The 21,748-nt window shown below is 45.0% G+C and overlaps 2 protein-coding genes across 3 annotated transcripts in view; one reads left to right on the top strand and one right to left on the bottom strand.

The window, feature by feature from the left end:
• Positions 1-6,035, bottom strand: part of LOC116998747 (alpha-aspartyl dipeptidase-like) — a 6,916-nt gene extending 881 nt beyond the window's left edge. The window contains exons 1-7 of the mRNA XM_033064805.2: positions 5,881-6,035; positions 5,715-5,803; positions 4,530-4,604; positions 3,950-4,029; positions 2,448-2,621; positions 1,026-1,085; positions 213-295 (exon numbers count right to left, since the gene is read on the bottom strand). Of these exons, the coding sequence (XP_032920696.1) occupies positions 213-295; positions 1,026-1,085; positions 2,448-2,621; positions 3,950-4,029; positions 4,530-4,604; positions 5,715-5,803; positions 5,881-5,981 (662 nt within the window). The 5' untranslated portion in view covers positions 5,982-6,035. The remainder of the gene's footprint in view (positions 1-212; positions 296-1,025; positions 1,086-2,447; positions 2,622-3,949; positions 4,030-4,529; positions 4,605-5,714; positions 5,804-5,880) is intronic.
• Positions 5,788-21,748, top strand: LOC116998746 (cytochrome P450 20A1). Of its 2 annotated transcripts, none has more exons than XM_033064804.2 (13): positions 5,788-5,921; positions 6,775-6,824; positions 6,910-7,076; positions 12,034-12,179; positions 12,825-12,992; positions 13,673-13,751; positions 15,363-15,478; positions 15,893-15,947; positions 17,259-17,379; positions 18,236-18,347; positions 18,943-19,007; positions 20,766-20,855; positions 21,021-21,748. In XM_033064804.2, exons 4-13 carry the CDS (start codon positions 12,051-12,053, stop codon positions 21,169-21,171), a joined length of 1,086 nt encoding a protein of 361 aa, XP_032920695.1. In that variant the 5' UTR covers positions 5,788-5,921; positions 6,775-6,824; positions 6,910-7,076; positions 12,034-12,050; the 3' UTR covers positions 21,172-21,748. The 2 variants fall into 2 exon arrangements, with proteins under 2 accessions (XP_032920695.1, XP_032920694.1); XM_033064803.2 differs by lacking the exon at positions 5,788-5,921 and adding an exon at positions 6,036-6,170.

Raw genomic sequence — 21,748 nt, 5'->3', positions numbered from 1 at the left:
AAAGCTTGCACTGGTTAATCAGACATCCTTTGAAGTGCTGTCAATACTGCTGGCTCCTTTGGACCATTAAATAATACTCACATTTTCCTCAAAGAGAAATGGAACTAAAGGATTAAGTAACTTCTGATGTGGGAGACAGGCAGTATGTGCCAGGAGCCTAACAGAAGCCTCTCTTTCTCTCTGAAGGATATCAATTCAAGTGTAGCATTTACCTCAAAAACAGACGTGCTCCTGTCACTCCTTGCAGCGTGGCTTTATCTCCTTCCACTAACAGCATCGTACCTTCCCGCAAGCCCTGGAGGAGGTGGAAACATGTAAAGTGATTTTCAAGCTATGTGAAAGGGTAGAATGCTTGTCACAAGCAGGCCAGTCTTAGTGCCACCGTGACTACAGACTAAACCTTCTCACTTACCTAACAAAGAGGTAAAGACAAAATTAGGTGAGTTATCTTGTTTTAGAAGTTGATTTTCTTGCTTATTTCAGTTTTCACTCTTAAAGGAGAAACTATTAAGGAGGAGAGGAAACTGTTTTTTCCCAGTTATTCTCAGATCCAGTTTGGGTCGAGCAACAGCCACCTGGGTTTGCTAGTGCACGAACTTTATACTACAAGATCAAACACAGAGGTCCCACTTCCCAGACAGACATAATGAAATTACATATGTACTACTGAATGTGCAAATCCACAAACTGTATTACAGACATTAAAGTCAAGAATATCTGCAAAAAGATTAAGGGGAGTTTTGTACCATCTGCATGCATACCACCTCCAACACAATATATGGTAGGCAGTGACTGGGAAGATCAGAGCTGCCTAAAATGGTGTTGAGCAACACCATTTCATTGGCCGTAACCCATTTTCTACAATGAGCAATATCCAAGGCTGAAGCTCTTTGCAAGAGTACAGCTAGCATTCCAAGCCATGGTTCTGTAATCCTGACAGGTGGGGAACCCACACTGAGAGATAACATGAATGCATTTAAAATGTTTCTCATGCTATAGCTTCCTGGTGGAGAACTACTACTCACCAGAACTGGGGGAGTGTTTGGTTCTTCATGATACTGGCGGATTCTTTCCTCTCTTGTCTCCTGCAATAACAAGCATAGATTTAGCTTCCCAGGCCATAAGGTAGGATTTGGAGCTATTCAGGCAACATGATATGAAACAGTTTCATAACATTAAACAAAGCAGGCACTTCCCCTCAAGCAGAATGGGATGGCAGGATTGACTCTAAATCTGTGTTTTGCCCTTCATCACTAGCAGCAACTTACTGCGGGTTGATCAAATAGAACTCGCACAATCCCAGCCCAGAAAAGCCTTAAAACTTCTACTCAATTAATCCATGCTCTTTTTTAAATTAGTACTATCTCTAATGCTGCCAGGAAGGTGGGAGAAACAAATGCCTGAGGTGCCACCTTTGTGAAAGAGAGTAGTGAATCATGAATTTTCAGGCATTAAGTATTTGCTTGTTTGTCTTCAAGTAGGTATTACACCGAAGAATTTCCTTTTGTGAACAGCTCTGTCACGTTTCCTGAGGTTTACTGTTGAACTGAGCAACAGTAAAGAAATAAAAACATAGGAACACAGCAGGGACTTGGTACAGCACAGAGCTTCCAGCCTCCTCTGAGAGAAAGTGTAGTAGTTATTTATAGGGAAAGGACTGCCTGCTTATCTAGTGACAAGCTGATTAAATTAATACCTATAACTTCATCTAAACTCTGGAAGCACACCCATATCCACCACTTCTTCATTGTTCCCTAATTCTTACTACTTCTTCTAACCATGGCATTTTGATTACAAGGAGGAAGGAAGGTATTTGGGTTGTTAAAAGATGCACCACGCAGGTGCTGACTCCCTCAGGAGTTAGCTGACATGCTATTCAAGCAGGAGCTCCTTCCCACTGTACAGAAATCTGTGCTTGATGGCTGAAGTGTTTTTCTATCAGCTATACTAGTGCATGTGCTTGCTCAGTACTGGACATTATAGGCTGTGCTCCCTGCAAGGACACTAGTGCCCAGGTATTTTCTTACACAACTCTATGAATCTCAAGATCTCCCTGTTCTGATCATTTCTTGTGACCTTCAGATATTTAAGCTTCTTAATCTTTGTTTAAGTTAGGTCTTCCCAAGCAGTAGGTAAGACAGAACTTTCCAGAACCACAGTGCTTTGCATCTTAACACTTCAGATTTATCTTTTTTTTTTTTCCCAAGTCCTTCATTGCATGCCAGATATCAAGCATTTCAACAGTATTTAAGACATTGCAGAGCATCTCTTTGTGAAAAACACTTTGTTCAGTAATACTGTTGCCAACTCCTCTCCCCATGCAAAGTTAAGTTTTAGGAGGAAGTAAAGTGTTACTTACTGCCTTCATTGGCATTTTTAGTTTATCCAGGGAGCAGCTGTTTGACATATTACAGTTTACTGTGTTAATTCTGGTGCACTTTACTTACACCCATGTGAGTGCTTTTAACGTCAGGGTCCAGGTAGTGGGGGTTAATATTAAATGGAACTAATCCTAGAGCCTTCAGGGAAGGTGGATAAACAATTGGCATGTCATTGGTGGTATTGATGCTGATGGTAGCAACATTGGTTCCTGCACTGGATCCCATGTAAGGAATCCCATCCTGAAAGACAAAAGCAATTATCAGTCTGCAGTATCAAAACTAGGAACTCAATTTTAGACCATCTTCTGTCAATCTCAGAGAATCATCAGTCAGATCAGACTTAGTCCTTCCAGCTCATCTCACTGCTAACTTTACAGGTGAAAAGCAGAACAAGAGTTCAGCTTCTGGGGTGGTCAGTAGCTTCTCTGTGTCAGAGAACTAACTGCTGCCTGCCTTGTACTCTGTGACTCCCCAAGAGAGAACTTAGCAGGCTGTCAGTGCATGTTGGACTTTGCTATTAAGAGGAAAGACTTGCCTCTATTGCAGTTACAGGAAATATGTGAACTGGCTTTTAATTAGCTTCTGAAGAGAATAGACCATCAGAAGCTCAGTGCAATGTTGTCACAGCATCAACTTACCAGCACCATGAGCAGTTTAGCACTGTTTAGGTATTAGTACCAAGTACTACGCTGTACATAGAAGAATGCCACAGAAATATGCAAGCATATGGGTAATGCTGAAGAATTTGTAAAAATAGAGCTGTCTGAGATAACTGGTGGTAATATAACCAAGTAGTTATCCACACTTAAATGGTATTTGGACATTTTTTGGCTTTCATTATCACAACAGACGTTGACTTTCTATGTATTAAGATAAGCCTAGCTAACCTTTATTCTTGGCAGCTGGCCGTACTGTGGCTTGTATAAATCTGCATAAAGTCATCTGCAATTCCACATTGCTAGGGAACACCTTGCTTCTGTTCTCTTGCAGAGAATGGTGTATCTTTGCTGTGCCTTATTAGATTCACCAGCTAGACTGGTGCTGCTGACCAGAGGGGCTCAATGGCACTCACACCTCTCAGTTGCAAAGAGATACAAAAATTACATAACTTTCAACATCAACAGGACACTGTCTAAAAGGCACGTATGGATACAACTTTATCACCAGTTTATTAGCAGACAACCTGCAACATGAACACATCTGTATCAACAAGATATGAAGTGGGCATCTCAAGCTGAAAAATAGGGTTTCTGGACATAGCTTAAATCCTGCACTAGTCTTTTGAGGGATTTACTTCTAGGATTCTATGTAGCATTGTACATCCCAAGGTCTTGCAATCCAGCATGTAGAAAACTGCTCTAGAAGACCAACAGCTGACCTTAAGTCTTTTCAATGACTCAATGACAGCCTTATTTGGCCATGGTTTTCAGTTCACCAGGTGAACTTGAGAGGGCTTGACCTTTTAAATATATTAGAGACAAAAATGCAAAATCAGCTTGGATTTGTCTGAACAAAAGCTCATGCGTGAGATCCTGCCATTCAGTCTTGGCCAGAATCTGTAGTTTTACCTCAAGCACTCTCTTCCTGATCTCATGTATCAGACTGTTGTCATAAAGAGCTTTCAGGAGACGGAATGTGTTCCCACCTCCTGCAGAAAGAAAGTTCAGCTTATTTAACATGCTTTCACCATCAGTTTTAATGGAAGCCTTTACAAACTTGGCAGGGACAATGAGTTCTATGCTCTGTTAAGGACAGTATCCTGCTTTGAGAAACAGTAAAACCAGAAGCTTCAGAAGAACGGACACTGGGCAGGCCGCAGGCATGCCCTGAGTTGTCCTTGTAAGGCTGCCACTGACAGTGACCTCTCTTCCAAAGCCCAGGGCCATGGGACTTCTTGGGCTTGCTAAAGTGATGACACAGCTGTTACGATCATATTTTTACACTGAGGTACTGTTAAAAATAATAATTTGAAATTTACTGGAGATGAAGTTCCATTAATAAATCTACTTCCCAGCCCACCACTAAATTTAGGGTCTTAGGACTCTGTAGGCCTAACTGCTTTATTGTTGGTCTTCAGTGCCACCGCTGAGCAGGACTAATCCAGTGCCCTATAGAAACCTTCACTGGGGAGTAAGAAGTAAAACTTACCAATAAATATTGCTTCAGATTTCCTTACAGCTTCCACCGGATCACAAGATTCATGAATGCTGTCCAGCCCATAACCTTAAATGAAAAAATATTTACCTTCGCCATGTCAGTTTGGTGGAAGAATGTGAAATATTTAATCCCTCCCTACCCACCTCCTCCAACCTTGAGCCAATATCTCAACCAGGGAACTTTCAGAGAACTCTACAATGTAAAACAGAGTGTACATCCTACATTAGTGCAGGGCTTCAGCATCCAACTGTACAAAAGGAAATGCTTGTTTTGTGGATATATGCACTCAGTATATAGGAGCAGAGCATTTCCCTCAGCAGCTGCAGGCCAAGGCACAATATCCTGCTGAGCATTACCAGGTAACTAGAAAATAAGGAAAAAAAGCTGTTGGTCCTCAACTTGGCCATGCTGAATTCTGAGAAGATGTGTTGTTTCTAGCACTGCTTTTGCAAATACCTGAATCTGAGTACTGTTTCTGTTAAAATGTCTGACTTTTGATAGATTTGCCTTGCTGGGGTTCACTGAGTACCGAAAGTGTCAAGAGAGACAGAAGAACATGGGCATTTGATAGCAGCAATCCTCCTGCAAGTCAAGGAGCAAAGTGTGCTGCCCAGGGAAGTGAGTACTGATTATTGCTACACTAACAGGTCCAAAGTTACCCTCTACAGTGATAGATACTAGGTGGAGGTCTTGCTGTAGGCTGCTCTGCAGAGATCTTTGTTCCAAGCAAAGTTCAGCTGCTGTCCATCATGGAACTATCTGGCTCCTTGATGTGCTTTCATTTGGTCTTCATTTAACACCAGTGGTTGCACTGGTTGAGGTGGTTGCTTGAGCAGAGGTTTAAGATACATGGGAAGAAATGTTCCCTCATGTGATTAAGAAGGATAAAAAGATGCCACTTCATAGTTAGGGACAAACTCTTCCTCCCTGGAGTGAGCAGAAGTGTTTGCAGCAGGATTTCTTCTGGAGGCCTCTAAAACATGTCCTTCCAGGCAGAAGTCCGAGTCCAGCTGCTCCCTGCCCTTGCTGCCCGTACCGCAGCGGCCCGGCCCGGCCCAGTCCGTGTGCAGGCTGTGCCCGGCCGTGCCCCCGCGGCTGCGGCGCTGCTGTCCCGGGGCGCTCCGTGCCCGCACCCTGCTCCCCGCGCCCGGTGCCGCCCAGCCGGGCCGGCCTTACCCAGGCTTTCGAACTTCTCCCTGGCCGTGCGGGCGTAGGCGTCGCGGTCGTGCAGGGCGTAGGGGATGAACAGCACCCGCTTCACCTTCCTGGCAGAAGAGAGGGGAGAGCGGTCGGCGCGGCGTAGGGGGCCGGGCGCGCTCCCGCAGCTCTGCACGGCGCTTACTGCCCGAGGAAGCTCTGGATGTGCTGCTGGCAGTGGCCCAGGTACCCCCCTCCGTGCAGGGTGGAGTTGGAGATCAGCAGCAGGCGCCGCGGGCCCCCCATGCCGAGCCGAGCCGAGCCGAGCCGTGCTCCCAGCCCGGCCCGGTCCGCCCCTTCCTGCCCCGCCGGCGGCCCCGGGGTGGGGCCGAGCCGCCGCCGCTCCTCCGCCCCGGCCTGGCCATGCTGGACTTCGCCATCTTCGCCGTCACTTTCCTGCTCATCCTCGTGGGCGCCGTGCTGTACCTGTACCCGGTAACGCTGCCGGCAGTGGGGCGGGGGGGCTCGGCCCGGCCCGGCCCGGCTCCCGGTGCAGGCGGGCTGAGGGCGAGCGGCCGCGGGGCCGAGGCAGCCCCGGGCCCGTCCCACGGCCCCTGGGCTCGGGCGTGCCCCCGGCCCGAACCCCGGGGCCCGGCGGGACGTGGCAGAGGCTGCGGGAGAAGCTCCGGGCAGGGCGTTCCCGGACAGCGCAGCCCCGGCACTCCTGCTGCTTTACGTGCTCCGGGGTGAATCCCGCTTGCCAAAGGCGCGGTCTGCTCGCCTTGCATTTTTGCAGGCCTCCGGGACAAATCTGTGTGTAATCCTACATTGCAAACGTGACCCTTTAAATCTTTGCGCAGACATCTTTTATCTGACCAGATGAATAATCCTGGGTTAGCCAGTGGCACCAGGCACACACTTGAGATTTATCGGCTTAGCAGGTTTAAAGCCTGCAGATGTAGCATATCCAGCTTCTGTTTCTCATTTGTAAGTAGTGTAGTAGTATTGGTGTGGAAAATTCATCTCTCCTGCTGGAAGGCTGTGAGACCTATATAAAATCTGAAGCTCATGTAGATTGATGCATTTCCTTTTACTCTAGGCATCTAGGCAAGCATCAGGTATCCCTGGGCTGGCTCCAACTGATGAAAAGTAAGTGGTTTCTGTCTCCACATTCATGAAGTTCAGCATTGGCAGAGGATGCAATTCGTGACCATATATCCTCTGTGTTTCTCAGGGATGGCAACCTGCCAGATATCATTGTCAGCAGCAGTTTACATGAGTTTCTTGTGAACCTTCATGAGAAATATGGGCCACTGGTCTCCTTTTGGTTTGGAAGACGTCTTGTTGTCAGCCTGGGCTCCATCGATCTCCTGAAGCAACATGTTAACCCCAACCGGTTGTGTAAGTGTCTGTTCCTTTGTCTTGGAGTCCATTTGATCTGGCCTCACTGGCCATCAAAGGAAGGGTGTCATAGGAAGTTAGGGTTTCATTCTACGTTTAAAGAAAATGAGACTTTGTAGCTGACATGGTGGTTCAGGTATGACTTTGGTCCTTCTTCCTGGACTTGAGTATCAGTGACCAAGGGTTCAGTAACCCAGTGGGCATCAAGAAATGGGTACGCTTGTGTCTTTTACCATCTCTCTACAGGCAAACGTTCAGGAAAAGCGTCATGCTCATTAGTCACTTGATAGAGCAAGGTGAACATCCTGTAGCTACTTGGCATACATTTTAAAATTTGAAATGCAGTTTAGGAGGGTGAACTTCGCTAAATTAAGTCCAAAAACAGCTCTGCTAGTTTGTGATAACTGCCTCATATGGTTCAGCATGGAGATTTTTCAAACTATTATTTGTAGAAGTTCTTTATCTTCCATGTTTCTTTTGGTGTGTAGAATTTTGTGGTGAAAACCTTTAATGATCTTCCAGTCCTGGAAGTGATTGGTGGTGCTGGTAGCTGAGTTAACTGTCTTAGTCCTGGGAGAATATTTTTATTTATGGCCTAATTTATACCCCCCTCTTAGGTGAGCATTTTGCTTCCTAAGTTTATCGCACTCAGTAAGTTAACTCCAGTTGATGTTTGGGTTTAATCTCTTGCTTTCCCAGTTTTTATCTTACAAGGTTGACTGAGGTGCAGCGTGCACACCTCTGACCTGATCCTGTAGGCTGTCTCTAGGCACAGGCAGATAGTTCACTTTATGCTGGGGTCATGAGGGGTAAGCTTCAGTTGCCTGACAGAATCAAAAAAAGAAATAGTGACAATCTGGGAAAGGAGTGGGAGTTAACAAGGATCAGCAAGACACAGTGGATAACGATGACACTCCAGAAGGTGGAAAACTACCCTGCAAGATCTGAATGCTCTCAAGTGTTTTTGGGGGAAATTAAACAGACAGTCACTTTCTCAGAGCTCAGAGAAGTGGTGACAGGCCCCTGTGCAGCCAAGTTCTCAGAAATGTTCTGAATTTGGGAGGATCTGTGTATTGGAGAAATACAGTGCCTGGACTTCAGTGCAGGAAATTAGGTGAGCCAAGGAGCTACAGACTAGCCTAATATCCTGCTATGCCAAGGGCTAAACTTATTTTTCTAAGGATGCAAGATAAATGGGAAATGCATGTTGCACTTTGATAATTAGATTTTTAGACAAAAAAAGTAATTCAACTGTGTCTATGTCAGGGATTCAGTTCAGAATTTGCTTGAATACTGATAAATAGTTGTACTTGAAAGGGGGATCAAGACTGGATTGTCTTGGAAAAGTAAAATGCAGTGTTGGGGATGTGAAGTACTCCATCTTATGTTAGTGTCCTACCCTGATGGCATTATTCTGGAGCCCTTTGTCGGCACAGGGCAGCAGAGTGACATGGGTATCCCTGAGGGCTGGGATAGCAGGAACAAGAGGAGAAAAAGCAGGCTGCCTGAAGCAGGCTGCCTGTGGGATGGCATGGCCATGGAAAAAAAGGATACACTGAGTCATGGATTTTCTGTAAAGAGAGGACTTTTGCACAAAATGAGCATGAGTCAGACCTGGAGTCCTGTGTGTGGCTCTGACCTCTATACTCAGGCATGATTATGAATAAAGCAAGTGTGAATAAAGGCTGCCAGTGCTCTCAGAGAAGTGGGGAGCCTGTCGTGCAGGGAAGGTGTGTTCAGCTCAGCTGAAGAAAGAGCTTATGAAAAGATCCTCATAATGGCAATAAACCTGAGAAGGAGGGTTTTTATGATCTCGGAGCTGGAAGAGCAGCAATGTTAGTTATATCACTGCTTTCCTTTTAGCACTGATGCTTGCCAGAAAGTGAGGTGAGGAATCTTACAGGTTGTATTTCCTGAAGTGTTGAGGTATAAACAGTAGTAGCTGAGTAGTTGTAGCAAAGCCCTCTTCCAAGTTTCTTGGTGAGTGGGAATAGGGGTTCTAGTAGGTCTCAGCCACAAACTGGCTCTGAGCATCTTGAAGTTTTATTGGAGATGTGGTCTTGCCCCTATATATTCTGTGCACACAGTGCTGTGGGACAGGAGACAGCCCACAGTGGACTGCATTATATCCAGCTCCTGACTCTTCAATCCCACTTGAAAACCCATTCCATGTGACTCTTCCTCAGTCATCTGGAGTACCTGAGGCCATCATCCATCTTCATGGATACCTAACATTTAGTTTCCAAGGCTGAGATACATGATTTGGCTCCAAGTATCATACAAATGTTCCTCTCATCTCATATGTGTGTCACAGATATGGCCAAACTTCTTGGAGACTGAGAGAGAGGTGCAGATAATGCATTTCTCATCAAAGCCTTGAAACTGGACTAATTGGATTCATAGTTATAAACATTTCCAATGCCTGGAGACTCTTTTTCCTTAGGCTTCAAGCAGTGTTTGAAATTGGTATGTTTTCATGGCCTCTTAAAGCTTGGTTGAGATTAATTTGCAAGGAGAATTCAAAGGAAGTAAAGTTTTCTAGCTGGTACTGGTGATTCCCCTGAGTGGTTCTGGGGAAGCAGTTCAGGCCTACAAATGATGTGGATGTGAAGAGGGTGGACTAATGCAGGATTGCCAGGAGCAGGGAGTTCAGAGACCAACTTGGAAATCTCACCTGAGTTGATGATGCGTTTTTGGACTGGGGCAATGAACCTGGAGCACACTGAATGCTGGAGATGGAGCTATGGGTCCTGGCCTGTCTGAACAGGACTTCATTGCTGTTTTGTGAGCATTTTACTGTGCAGTTCAGAGGTCCTGTCTATCTCTAATGTTCAGTTTTCCTCAATTTCAGTTAGCTCTTTTCTCTGTATTTACTTGCAATGGTGTCCAGGACAGCACTCTGAGATTTTTGGGATGGGGAGATTCCCATGTAAGTGAAGAGAACAGTTGAAATTTTGATATGTGTTACTAGGAGGGCTGAAAATATAACCCTGCAGATGTTTTCAAGACAAGGACAAAGGATGAAGTCTGTGCAAGTGCTGGCAGAGCAGAGCTCTCTCTAGAGGCAGTTAGTGCCTTGTGGAGTCACTAGCCTCCCACAGCTGTGCAGAAATAGCCTCTTCCCAAACAGCACGAGGCAGAGCCAGCCCTCAGCAAAAGGGCAGCTTGGGCTCTGCAGCCCTGACTGCACAGCACTCAGTGTGTATCAGTGGAGTGGGGGTGCCAGTTTAGTCTAGGGATGTTGGGAGGAAAAAGCCCAGAGCCCAGGCTAATCCAGCAGATTTCTTTCATGTGCAGCAGGAAAACTTTGCAGTTTCAGCAGGTGTTGCTTCTAAGCATCTTCCAGCCTCTCTAGATGCCTCTGCTTGCTGGATTTTCTGTGTGGGCTTTACCACCTGCCATGTGTCTTCCTGGCTACCCAATATTGTGCCTGGCTGTGCCAGTGCCAGTCAGCAGGGATCTGTGGCATGAATAGCAGCTCCATGACAAAGTACCTTGGAGGAGGGATTGTCAGCAGCAGCTAGAGGCACATTACAGCCCGCGCCACGTGGAGAGCCGCAGGTACCATCTGCTCTGCCAAAAGACACATGCTCATGCTCCTTGTCATTCAGAGTGGGAAAGAGGGTGAGATTCAGAGCTTAAAAACATTGGAAGGGAAAAGATGTGAGAGAAAAACATTTGGGAAAGATTACCATATTCATGTCTCTGCCCTCGTTAGCTGCTTTTATGTCTTTAGGTAGTAAGTCCTCTGCAGGTGGGAGTTTTCTCTTCTTCTAAGTTTGCCTGGTAGTGTAATGAGGCCCCAGTCTCTGTGGGGAATCCTAGATACATCCACAGCTGGTAAAGTCATATGTGTCTAGCCCAGCCTTGATGTTTCTGATGCCTCAGAGGTTTCACTCTCCATCTGGGGGAAATAACAGACTGTGATAAACAGTGACAATATCCTTCTTGATAACCCTGATTGCTGCTTCTAAGTAGTTCCTTAACGACTCTGCCAGTTCCACAAGACATGCTAAAAGGTTTACAGAAAGGCAAAAACATATGCCATGCAGTATTGCACAGTTTTGCATTGACACCTAATATCCTTCAGCAAATTTATTAAGTAGATAGAGGTCCTTGGTGATGAAATTCAGGGTTAAAAATCTCACTGAAATGAGTCACGTATAGGGAAGTGATGTGGTTTTGTCTAGTTTGTACACTGATGCAAGTGTCTGTGTGGAAGGATTGAAGATAGAAGGAGGGTGATTGAGCAGTAGCTGTAGCTTAGTGGGGCATGGTTTTCTGTAGGCGCTTCAGAGCTTCTGTGCTGGAAGCAGCCCTGGCAGATAGGTAGGTGCTAGTTTGGGAACAGCTCCTCAGCAGGGAGCTCGGTGCATACAAGGGAAATCTTACAGGACCAGTAGGATATCAAATAAGTTTTGCTGGGTCTGTGATGCAAGGGAAGGAGTGCCAAGAGCACTCTGAGAGCAACCTCTGGCTAAGTCTGTTATGTGAGCTGGTTTGTCCTGAGTTTGTAGCCACGTTCAGGGCAGGAGGGCACAGCAGATGTGAAGGGGAATGTGCTGAAGAGACTGCAGGTCAGGCTGGAGGACAAGGGCAAAGGACCATGCCACACTCACTCTTGTCACCAAGTCAATGGCAAAACCAGCTGAGAGTTGGCAAATGGGGAGCAAGCTCTGAAGGCATCATTACTAAAGAGTTACTTGCTAGAGCCAGCAGGCAAACTCTGTAGGGGTAGCTTATCACAGAGTGGCAGTCAGCCCCAGAAAAAAGGCTTCATGAGGTACCAGCCCACACTGAGCAAGAGAAGCTTGACACCCCAAAGAGATTGTTGTAGGGGAAGGAGCCACACCTTGCTCACTGCCCAGAAGTAGCAGTACCCAATTAAAGAGGCGGCTGTTTTCATTAGCCCTGTGTAGTGTGACTTCTGAATGGTGTTTCTTCTATTTGCTTTCAGTGGATCCCTTTGAGACAATGCTGAAATCCCTCTTGAGGTACCAGTCCAGCCTGAATGGGGAGACAGGAGAGAGCCACATGAGGAGAAAACTGTATGAGAACGGTGTGACCAAGTCCTTGCAAAGTAACTTTGCTCTCATCCAGAAGGTAACTGCCTTTGTACAGCAGAGAAGCCCTCTGTGGCTCACAGGGGATTTAGTGAGAATGGTCACTAGGATAAAGGACCTGCACTCAAATTAGTGCTGGAGCTATAAGCATCTGAGATAGCAAACAACCTCTGCCTTTCAGGGTGTGAATATTTGCATTCTCTTAGCTCCAGTGGGTTGGGGGAAGGGCTGAGCTTGCTTAATTTTTATGCCAAGATAACAGATGCAGTTAAGGATACTGGAACACCTGGATTCTAGATCTATTTCCCAGGACAGGAGGATGGAGCAAGGAACCAGCTTTTGGGGCCACAAAGAGGTGATGTTGATTTAGTCCAGCAGGCAGAATATGATCTGTTTTCCTATTCTGGAGCTGTCAGTATTAAAGGGTTTAAGGTTTCTTTTGTGACAGAGGGAACAAGAGAGGAGGGTAGGGTTGCCTTGTTGGGGGAGAGCCTTAAAAGAAGCAGAAGATTGGAGGCTAAAATGTTATGTTTAACAATGGAAAGAAACCTGGAAAGAGTTTAGCATTATTCCATGGCCATGAAAGTGCAGTCTGCCTTAGGAAGTGGGTGGGAATGTGTCCAGGGTGTGTTTGGTAAATAGACTGCTGGTGTTACTGCTAACTAATGGTTCATTCCCTCTCAAGCTGTCAGAAGAGCTGCTGGCCAAATGGCTGTCTCTCCCTGAGGCACAACATGTGCCACTCTGCCAGCACATGCTGGGCTTTGCCATGAAGTCTGTCACGCAGACAGCTATGGGCAGCAGCTTTGAAGATGACCGGGAAGTCATCCGATTCCGCAGGCACCATGATGCAGTAAGTGTCCCAAGGAGCCAGGAAATCTCCTATTAAATTTTTCCAAACTAAAACCACAGAGCTTGTATCTGTACAGTTAAATACAAGCTACTGCTGAGATTATAAAGTACGAGCTTGAGGGCTCTGCCTCACTTGTCCCAAGCTGAAACTTAGAAAGATCCTACTGCTGATGCTGCTGTCATTAGTCTGAGGTGTTTCTAAAGGATCCATGAGAATCAGGAACTGAGATCCAATGGCAGTTAGGAGGTCTTTGGTACTTAAGTCAGTTAAACTCTATTGGGACTGCCAGTGGAACTTCTCCTTTTCAAAGATCTTCTGAAGGCTCTCTGCCATTGTGGAGAAAGGAAAATCTGAGGAGATCTCAAGCTGTATCTTGAGATGTAGTGATGTTAAATATGCTGGTGATAGGGTGGGAAAGAAACAGTTCCATCTCCCATTTAAGATTCCCATACCGTTTCCCCTATAGTTGTAATTACAGTTGTTTCATTTCAGCTTAATTCCAGCTATCACAGACATAGTGTCTGAAATGGGATGTGGTGTCCTAAAGAGAAGACCAGGTCCATATTGACAGGAAGTGTTAATTTTATTTGGTGTTTTCATTTTCCTGGGAAGAATAGAATAGTCCCAACAGTCTCAGCCTATGGTGAGTGATGGTGCTGTTCTCTCTGTTCTTCTTCCAGATCTGGTCAGAGATCGGAAAAGGTTTCTTGGATGGGTCTCTTGACAAAAACATGACTAGGAAGAAGCACTATGAAGATGGTAGGTTTCTCCCAAAATAACAGTTTTCCTCCCACTCTGATTAACACTTAGGAGTTAGCTAGCATGTGAAAGCACTTCATTTGCCCAGTTGTCTTGGCTTTTCTTCAGCGTGGTTCATCATGCCATAAGCTACCAGGTATGTTGTACTTACTCCCACATTAGATCGTTGTTTCAGAGTTGAGTGGCAAGCTGCCTTTATGTGAGAAGTTGTAGGACTAGAACTTTAGTTCCAGGTCTAGTTCTGGGGTCTGTCCGGTCTGGAGAGTGATATAGGGGAAGAATCAGGATGTACTTCCTCCCTTCCTGTTCTGTTCCCTAGTGTCCACTTTTGACCTCTCTTGGAGGCAAGCAGCTGTGCTAGGTGGAGACAGATGGAGCCCCTGGATTTGGCCTGTATGGGCATTCAAATGATGCACCATCTGGGGCCTGTACTGCCAGACAGTCACTCACAGGCTGGAAGACACAAGTACAGAGGTGCTGCTTTGTTGGATACACCATCAGATAGCCTCTGATGTGCTCTTACAAGATAACATGATTTTCAGGTCTGTTATGTGGTACTACTGTTGTTCATATATTTTACAGTAAGTTAATTTTAGGTTGTCTAACCTTTTTTGTTCTTAATGATAAAACCATTTCAGTATTGATAGATAAGATGTTAAATTAAAGTAGATTGTATCTGGAACTAAAGTTTTGCTTGTAAATACTCCAAACCCAGTGTTTCCTTCTTTATACTTCTGATTCTGTGGGTTTCAAGAGCCTGAGGACAACTTCTGCCCCATTGAAATGGGTTCCTCCCATGGTCACTCTCTTCCTGAGTTGTAGTATGATGATGCATGAGGACACAATTTCACAAACTCCAGATAGTGAGCCTTGGTGTTTGAGTGTTGCTGGCCTTCCTATGCAGGGAAGAGGAAGGAAGGTAATTCTAAGACAAAGGAATTGAACTGGGCCTTGATAAATGGAGTTTCAGACCCAAACTCTGCTCCATGTTTCTTGGATAGTGCTCAGTAGGTCACTTAGACCAGACAGGCGAGGGCGTCTAGGTCCCAACTCCCCCTGGTTCCCACAGCAGCCACCAGGAGTTAGGCACTCACATATCTTCAAATATGCGGACTCTGTGCCAAAACCCTCCCACACTTCCTCCATTCCTCTCTCTGTCTCTGCAGACTCTTTCTTTAGCACAGAGCCATCCTTTTGCACTGTGCCTGTAGAACCCCTGGCCAAAGGGGCTCCATCAGTCCTGGTTACCTGCAGGTAACCAGAGTTGTGTGGCTCGTACATGTTTTTGTGGGGGCTGATGAAATACATTCTCTGATGGTTCAACAGCATTATATGTCTTCCCCTTATGTGATTTCAGCTCACAGAGTACACCTTGCTGATACCTCTAAGGATGGCTTTTTATAGGCAACCTATGTTATTTGGTTCCTGCATTTTCAGCTAAATTTGGGATACTGCCTTCCAAATTGACAGCAACATGTAACAGAGGCTGCTTCTGTAAGTGAGCCCAGCAGGGACAGCTGGTCTGAAAATCTGCTTGGAGAGATGGATTTGCTTCTCTGCAGCACCAGGATGACCAGGTTTTAAAATAAACATTTCTTTTTTCTTCCAAAGCTCTAGTGGAGATGGAATCCATCATAAGGAAGGTTACAAAGGAGCGCCGAGGCAGATCATTCAACAGGCATGTCTTCATAGACACCTTGCTGCAGGGGAGCCTGAGTGACCAGCAGGTCTGTACAGCTGTTACCTCCTTACACAGTAAAGGAGTTTTGCCAGATGGGCAATTCATTACATTGTAGCCTTTGATTAATACAATTTTTTGCATCTTACCTTAGATTCTTTAGCAAAGCAGGGCTTCTAGTTCTTTTTTTCCACTCCTGCAGGGTTTGATTGCATTAGACTTTGGTAGATTTCCTTGCCATTGCTTCATAGCTATTTTTATAAACCAGCAGTATGTTAATATTAAGCATGTCTTGTGCAATTCCAGTGGAAGTTCTACAGAGAGTTCAGTTTATGTCTTCTCGATGTATTTCCTACTCTCTGCACTAAAGAGATTTACTGTGCTTGAGTGGAGAGTGTGCCACATCTTTTTTCTCTTTACAATCTTATGAACTTCATTCTCTGAAGTAGATTTTCTTTTCTAGATTCTGGAAGATACAATGATTTTCTCTTTGGCAGGATGTGTAATCACTGCTAACTGTAAGTAACTTCCCATTCTTACACTCAGCTGCCAAAAACTGTGTGTGATGACATGAGACTTACCCATGGCTAATAAAAAATTGTATTAATCATTCTTTCTCCTGAGCTACAGACATATAGAAGAAACTAATTTTTACATCAGACTGTTGACACAGCTTCACAGTTAGTAAGCTGAACCTAAGCTGTGTTTGACAACTTCTCCAGTCTTATGGTGAACCTTAGAATTTCTCCCCATTGCTTTTTGCCTCCATTCTTAATCCCAGATAATTGAGGCTCAATTTGATGAAAAAAACCACCAAAATAAATAAGCCACAAAGACCATGTTGTAAAATAGGTTCAGGCATACAAGAAGAAAGAGTGCTAGCATCTGTCTGAGTGCTTTGAATTTCTGGAGGATAGGTGTATTCCATGTATGGGGGACTTTCAGAGAAGCTACTCTGGGGTTTATGCAAAGATTATGAAAAACCCCCAAACAAACAAAAATACAAACTGAAGCTGTGTAAAATACCTTATAATACAGGGATGATTATCTGGCCTTGTACCTCAGCCAGTGGGGCTGGGACTCCAAAGAATTCCAGGATGCATCTAGGTGTGAAGGAATGTGGGGAGTAAATCAGATAACTGTGGTAATACTCTCTCCAGAAAATATCCTCTCCAGGTACTCCAGGAAGACTGCAATTTTAAGGGGCTTGAATCCCCATGGATTCACAGAATCACAAAATATTCTGAGTTGGAAGAGACCCACAAGGATGATCAAGTCCAAGATTCCAGATAGTTCTCATGAATAGACATTTTTGAGAGCTAGAAACATTTCCTTGTAGCTTTAGGGAAACTGCATCCTACACACTTACTTCTTATGCAAGGCTTTTTTCTCACTCTGCTAGTGAAGATAATCTCAAAAAGTAGAGGTAGGGAGACAAGTACTTGCCAATATCTGCAGAGGGCTCCCTTCAGGAGCCCCAGGCACTGGCTGGCTGATGTGCTAGGGAAGACCCCCAAATAAGGGACTTTTCTAAAGCTTTGAGCAAACCAGCCTTTCTTTTTCATGGTTGGTGTAACAACCCTGATTCCACAGGGTTTGTTGGACTGTGTAGTCCCTTTGCCAGAGTTGTGGGGGCTGTGTGCTTTGGTGTCCTGCACAGCTCTCTACTCTTCCTACCACTGAATACAGAATCAGCACAGCCTGCTATGAACAGAGGTTGCTTTTCCTTTAGGCCAAAAAGTAATGTTGAAAATACAGGAAGAAAACTGAATGCCATTTGTAAAGGATTGAATTTTCTGGGTCCAGTCTTGTCTTGATTCCTTCCCCAGTGTGTACCTGGGCAGTCTATTTCCTGACAACCTCAGAAGATGTTCAGCAGAATCTCTACAAGGAGATGGACCGTGTTCTGGGGAAGGGACCAATTACACATGAGAAAATTGATCAGCTCAGGTGGGTCCTATAGAGGGAATGCAGAGAAAGGCTGTGTCATGTGGTGGGGACAGGCATTTCCTGTGGAGTCTGATGCCAAGCCTGCACTAGGCCAGCAAAAGGCATCCAAAAGCTACTCACTCCCTTTTTTTCTTTCTGGAAGTGATCAGACCACAAGGTGACTTGCAATGCAGAGAGAATCTGCTGGCACTCCAGACACAGGGACCAAGATGCTCACTTGGGGGTGTCTGTAAGATGCTCACTTGGGGGTGTCTGTAAGAAACCCTTTAGGTTCACTAGCAGAGGAGAAGCACAGAATCAGTGCCCTGGCTGCCAGGCCAAAACTTTTGCTCATTGTCTTGTTTGGTTTCTGTCCTAGTTTTCCAGAAGTAGCATAAGTAATCAGTCATTTTCATGGTTGGATATAGAGATATTTAGAAAGCATGGGCCAATCTTCTTTTCAAAGGTCTCAAGTAATGATGACAGGTCAACTGGCCTTTATGTTTTCTGCATTGGTTGTGTTGGTGCAACCAGGTGCATTTTGTATTTGGACTAGTGTTAGGGGTTCAGTAAGGGAATATAGAGTGTGTGGTTTTCTTGCTGTTTCTTGTATGAGTGAGAGGTACAGGAAAAGGGCTGGTGTGTTTATCCATTTTAGCAGATTTAGTTTGGTTTAAAAATCTGAAAGAAGAGGGATTCTGATAACCTGTGAAAGTTGTTAATGAGATTTAATGCTTCTTGCAAAGATGTTGGAACTCCTTCCCAGAAAAAAAAGTGCCTCTTAAATACAGCTGTTGACTCCACTCTGCTTGCTGCCACAAGGGTGTGGGCAAGCTTCTCTCTGAGAATGACACTAACCAAGGGCTGCTGGTTGCAGGTACTGTCGGCAAGTCCTGTGTGAGACAGTGCGGACAGCAAAGCTCACTCCCATTGCTGCACAGCTGCAGGAGCTGGAGGGCAGAGTCGACCAACATACTGTCCCCAAAGAGGTAGGGCAGTGCTGGGAGCACTAGGCCACTCTCCTTTCCTGTAGGGGAATTTGCTGTTTCCTCTTCTTCCAGACCAGGGGTGAGGCACGAAGACCATTTCTTCTGATAGTGTTGAAGCTGAGCGGGTGCTCTGTCATCTGAAAGTACAGTTTAGTTCAAAGTTTGCCTGCAGTTCCTCTGTGGGAGAGGCTTTGCAAATTCATGTTCTCTTGCTGAGCAGATTTCATTCTGGGTCCACTGGGGATGAGTAAACTTTTGAAGGGGGCTATGGGCTCAGTTATGCATAAAAGAGCATTGTTTCAGGCTTCATCATATCACTCATCATACCACCTTCCCTTCCAGAGAGTAAAGTAGTCCATCTCAGCAAGTGCAGAGAAATGGGTCACACCTCTGTAACCACCAACAATTACAGTGTGATTCTTAAGAAATTAAAATCCTAACATCTGGGCATGGATTATGAAAATCTGTAGATGAGTACTGCATAATTGTCTTTTTAGTCCACCTAAATATGAGTAGTGTACCGAACAAAGCTGTCGAGAGGTGTCTTTAATTGTGCATTTCCTTCTGCATTGATGTGTTGTAATTCTCTTTGCAGACACTTGTGCTTTATGCTCTTGGTGTGATGCTGCAGGATAGTTCATCTTGGCCATCACCATACAAGTATGTATAATCGACTTTAATTGCAACTAATTCCTTTGCTTTGTTAAATTAGATCTTACAGCACAGCCTTCTGTGCTGCAGGGCCTGGCTTAGGCAGATTCTGGAGATGAAAGGGAGTCTGTAAGAAAATCAGTTTATGAAAGTCTGGGTTTGTTTGTCTCCGTGGGCATGGTATTGGGAACAATTAAAGTCAGGTTCCTCCGATGCTCCAGTCTGTGTGTGTGCATGTTAGAGTTTAGTAAAAACTTTTTTGTCATATACAAAGAGCTTTCCTGGCTAATTCTGGTGACTTCTGCTAAAGGTTTTCTGTGAAACAGTGATTTGAATGGCTTTGGAGTCACTGCTTGTCATCATAAAACAGTGATGCAAGGGAGGAAATGTCAGCCTGAAGTTGTGGGTTTTTAGGGTGAAGGAAGATGCTACCTCAGTATTTTGGTCTGTCTGTGAAAACTGAAGTGGATCTAGGCCAGTGTTTTGGAGGTTAAGGAAAAAAATCGCCGTAGCTTCCTGTGGCCTCCAGGTGGCAAATATTAACCTGTATCTGATTTACTTCACTTGGGCTGCAAAAAATGTAGGTCAGTTATTCTGAATAGAGAGAACAGACAGCTGAGATTTAGGAGAAAGAACAGAGCCTTTAGACCAGCACTTGTCCCCTTCTGCAATTGCACCTTTTAGAAAGGGGTGAGGCATTGATGCACCAGTCTGTGAGCACCTTGGCAGGGATTGCCTCCCAAGGTACACAGCTGTGTTCAGGTTTGCTGAGGCCCTGTGGGACTGACAGTGAGGACTGCTATGAACATTGTATGTTTGTTTCTGGAAGGCTGGGGTTGAGGTTTAGCTTGAGGAAGATGAAGATTTCCATGACTGGAGACTAGCTCTCTCTGATCCTTTCACCCACTTACTGTACAAAACCACTGTTTGCCCTCCCTGCTTTTTTGCTAGGCAGCTGCATTTTCTCTCCTATTACAAAATCTGTAATTTTCACTTTAGTTTAGGGGAAATGCAAGTTTGATGCTGCTTTTCCTAAGTATCAGCACCCACATGTCCTTTCACCTTGTTAGAAGCAGAGCTTGGATGTTTAAGCAGGGAAGTGAAGGCTTGAAGTATTTAGCAGAAAGGTTTAAAGGAACAGTCTTCTGTCCATCAAATTTTGTGTTCGGAGAGGGGTTAATATTTAAATTTAATATTATTTTATTAGTTCCCCTTGTTTTAACTCATGCCAGCCCTGGATAATAGTTTTCTCACAGCCTCTACCATCCTAAAGCTGGAAACCACTTTTCTCACTTGAATGAGTCACTGGCTTCCCTCCCCCAGCACATACACATACACACACCAGCTGCTTAAAGAGAAGGGTGAGGAGCAAGGAGAAAAGGGAAGTATTTTTGGAAGGGAAAAAGGAAGGGACTCAGAGGGGCAGAGAGAGAGAGAGATAAATGAGATTGCATGTGCCCTGGAGAGGAATAGAGGGCAGGTAACAGCATCAGCTCAGCTGTGTACTGTACATTAATTCCAGCCCTGTCTCACACTACCTCAGTATGTCAGCATTTTGACCAAGATGGGACACAGCTGACCAGCTGGGAACATTGATGGAATGGATGCACAATTGCCTTCAGATATTTGTGCAGAATGATCCAGAGAGAACAAATTAGTGAGATTCTCTATTTAATTTCCAGTTTTTCACTTGTGTGTGTGTGCATGTTTCTGGGGAAGGGATGATGTGCCTGCTCAGAAAACCTTAATGTGTTTCATCTTTTATAGGTTTGACCCAGACAGATTCAATGAGGAATTAGCCATGAAAAACCTCTCCTTGCTGGGTTTCTCAGGAAGCCAGGAGTGCCCAGAGTTGAGGTGAGCATAGGGAAGGAGGTCTTAGTGAGTCTCTGTGGCAGGCAGGAGAGAAGGTGCTTCCAGCATCTTGGTGTTACTGCTGGGATAACCTGTCCAAGCTGTCATCCTTTGGCAAATTGACATCATAGCAAGGTTTTTATTTTTTTCTCCTGATTCTTCCCTCAGGTTTGCCTATATGGTGGCCACAGTTCTGCTGAGTGTTCTGGTAAGGAAACTGTATCTCCACCCAGTGAAAGGCCAAGTCATGGAGGCAAAATATGAACTGGTAACCTCACCAAAGGAGGAAGCTTGGATAACGGTGTCTAAGAGAAGCTAAGAGCAAGCAAAGCAAGGGGTTAACAGTGCCAGCAGTGAAGTTCTGAGCAAGGGTCTTAACGAGAATCATACTGGCACCATGTTTACTCAGCCAAGGAATTTTATATCCCAGTTTTTTAACTTCCATATTCTTAACCTCATGCCTATCTTGGGTACTTTCTCTAATTCAACCAGTAGTCGTATTAAAATAGATTTAATCTATATGTCTTTTTTATATTTGCTTTTGGATCTCTGGGCAAACCTTTGCAAAGGAAGCAACAAAACCTTGCAGTGGTGTATGTATGAAATACAGGGTGTCAGCTAGTCAAAGACCAGAGCTCTGGTTAACCCAGTCTCTTTCCAATAGCAGCCAGAGCTGGGTAGGAGTGCCCCTCTTATCCAGTGGAATGTTTCTTCCTGAATCCTAGCTAAATAAGACCTTGGAGAAACAAGGACAAAGCCTTTCTCTGTATATAGGTATTTTTATTCAAAGTGTCTTTCCCTCCCTTGAGCTATATCTATCAGGAAGAGCAGATATATCCTGTGAAAAGTATGTGTGAGTGTGAGAAAGAGAGAAATAAAGTGGGGTGGGAATTGCA

Source organism: Catharus ustulatus, chromosome 7 (genome assembly GCF_009819885.2).
Source record: "Catharus ustulatus isolate bCatUst1 chromosome 7, bCatUst1.pri.v2, whole genome shotgun sequence".
In the NCBI taxonomy this organism is placed as follows: domain Eukaryota; kingdom Metazoa; phylum Chordata; class Aves; order Passeriformes; family Turdidae; genus Catharus; species Catharus ustulatus.
The sequence above is the reverse complement of the archived record's forward strand: the minus strand, read 5'-3'. Positions and strand labels throughout refer to the sequence as shown.